At 68.3% G+C, this 1,414-nt stretch overlaps 2 protein-coding genes across 2 annotated transcripts in view; both read left to right on the forward strand.

The window, feature by feature from the left end:
• Positions 1-307: 307 nt before the first annotated feature.
• On the forward strand, positions 308-876 carry LOC114066073 (beta-crystallin B2-like; the record flags this gene model as incomplete). Its single annotated transcript, XM_027900465.1, has 2 exons — positions 308-477; positions 598-876. Coding segments are annotated over 2 exons (339 nt in total), but the record flags the coding sequence as incomplete, so codon positions are not given.
• A 145-nt stretch (positions 877-1,021) lies between these two features.
• The window catches only part of LOC114066064 (beta-crystallin B2-like), a 1,280-nt gene continuing 887 nt past the window's right edge, over positions 1,022-1,414 (forward strand). The window contains exon 1 of the mRNA XM_027900453.1: positions 1,022-1,076. Within this exon, the coding sequence (XP_027756254.1) occupies positions 1,022-1,076 (55 nt within the window). The remainder of the gene's footprint in view (positions 1,077-1,414) is intronic.

Raw genomic sequence — 1,414 nt, forward strand, 5'->3', positions numbered from 1 at the left:
CCCCGCGGGCGGAGGGGCACCCCCTCCTGCGCACCCTCGCCCCAGCCCTCGGGGCCCGGGGAGCCGTGGGGGGGTCGGAGGGGGCGCGGGGACGGGGGCACTGGCAGGTGACCCCAGAGCGGAGGACGTCTGCTGGTAAGTCTGGCAGTGCCCGCGCAGGCGCCGGCTCTCTGAGCTGGACGGAGGGATGCGAAGCACCTCCGGCATCGGTGGGAGCGGCGGCACATGGTGCCGGCCCTGGCCTCGGTTTCCCCATAGCCCTGGGCTCTGCCCCCCCTGCCCAGTCCCGGGGGCCGGCAGCCCCTGACCCCCGTCTCTGCTCTCCCGGCTGCAGGACAGCCAGGAGCACAAGATCGTGCTGTACGAAAACCCCAGCTTCACCGGCAAGAAGATCGAAATCATAGACGACGATGTGCCCAGCTTCCACGCACACGGGTACCAGGAGAAGGTCTCATCCGTGCGGGTGCAGAGTGGCACGTGAGTACCAGGGCCGGGGTGGGGGGGCGTTCCGGGCGATGCCAGGGCTGGACAGCCCCCCGGCCGTGCCGTGCCGGGCGATGTTCGGTGAGTGTGTGACCCCCCTGCTTGCCTTGGCAGGTGGGTGGGATACCAGTACCCTGGCTACCGGGGCTACCAGTACCTGTTTGAAAAGGGGGACTACAAGGACAGCTCAGATTTCGGCGCTCAGCACCCCCAGATCCAGTCGGTCAGGCGCATCCGGGACATGCAGTGGCACCAGCGTGGCGCTTACCACCCCACCAACTAGAGCCCCCGGCCCGTGCCGGGGCGCGGGGAGCGGACCAAGCGTTCCCCCGGCCGCCGCTGTGCCCCCGCGGCCTCGCCTCCCGCCTCCCCCCGTGTGATGCACGCGCTGCCGAAGCAACTCAATAAAGCTTGGAGTTTCAAAGTCCCAGCTCTGTCCCTTCATTCCCGGGGCTGCGGAGGGACCCCGGTGTTGCGGTGTGCCTTTCCTGACCCCGCGCTCCTGGGCTGGGGAGGGGGGCCCGTCGCCACACCCTCGATGCTCTCAGTGCCGCAGGCTCTGCCGGCCCACCGAAGTGCCCGGGGGGAGGGAGGTGACCGGGGGCACAGCGGGAGGGACGGGAGCTGCTCACCCCCTGCAGACCTGGGGGTCCGGCCCCCGCGCGGTGGCTCCGGGGCTCAGCCTTGTCGCGGGGTGCACGGCCAGGGGTGAGAGTCGCACCCTGCTGCGGCCGGCAAAGGTTTGCCAAGCCGCTCTCCATCATCTTCCAACAGTCCTGGCTCACGGGGGAGGTCCCAGATGATTGGAAGTTGGCAAATATCACTCCAATCCACAAAAAAGGATGCAAGGCTGACCCTAGTAACTACAGGCCTGTCAGCCTGACCTCGGTGCCTGGCAGAGTTATGGAGCAGATCATCCTGTGTGCAATCA

This window comes from Empidonax traillii, unplaced genomic scaffold (assembly GCF_003031625.1).
Source record: "Empidonax traillii isolate 1590-97213 ecotype Southwest subspecies unplaced genomic scaffold, ASM303162v1 scaffold731:size316458, whole genome shotgun sequence".
NCBI classification, from domain to species: domain Eukaryota; kingdom Metazoa; phylum Chordata; class Aves; order Passeriformes; family Tyrannidae; genus Empidonax; species Empidonax traillii.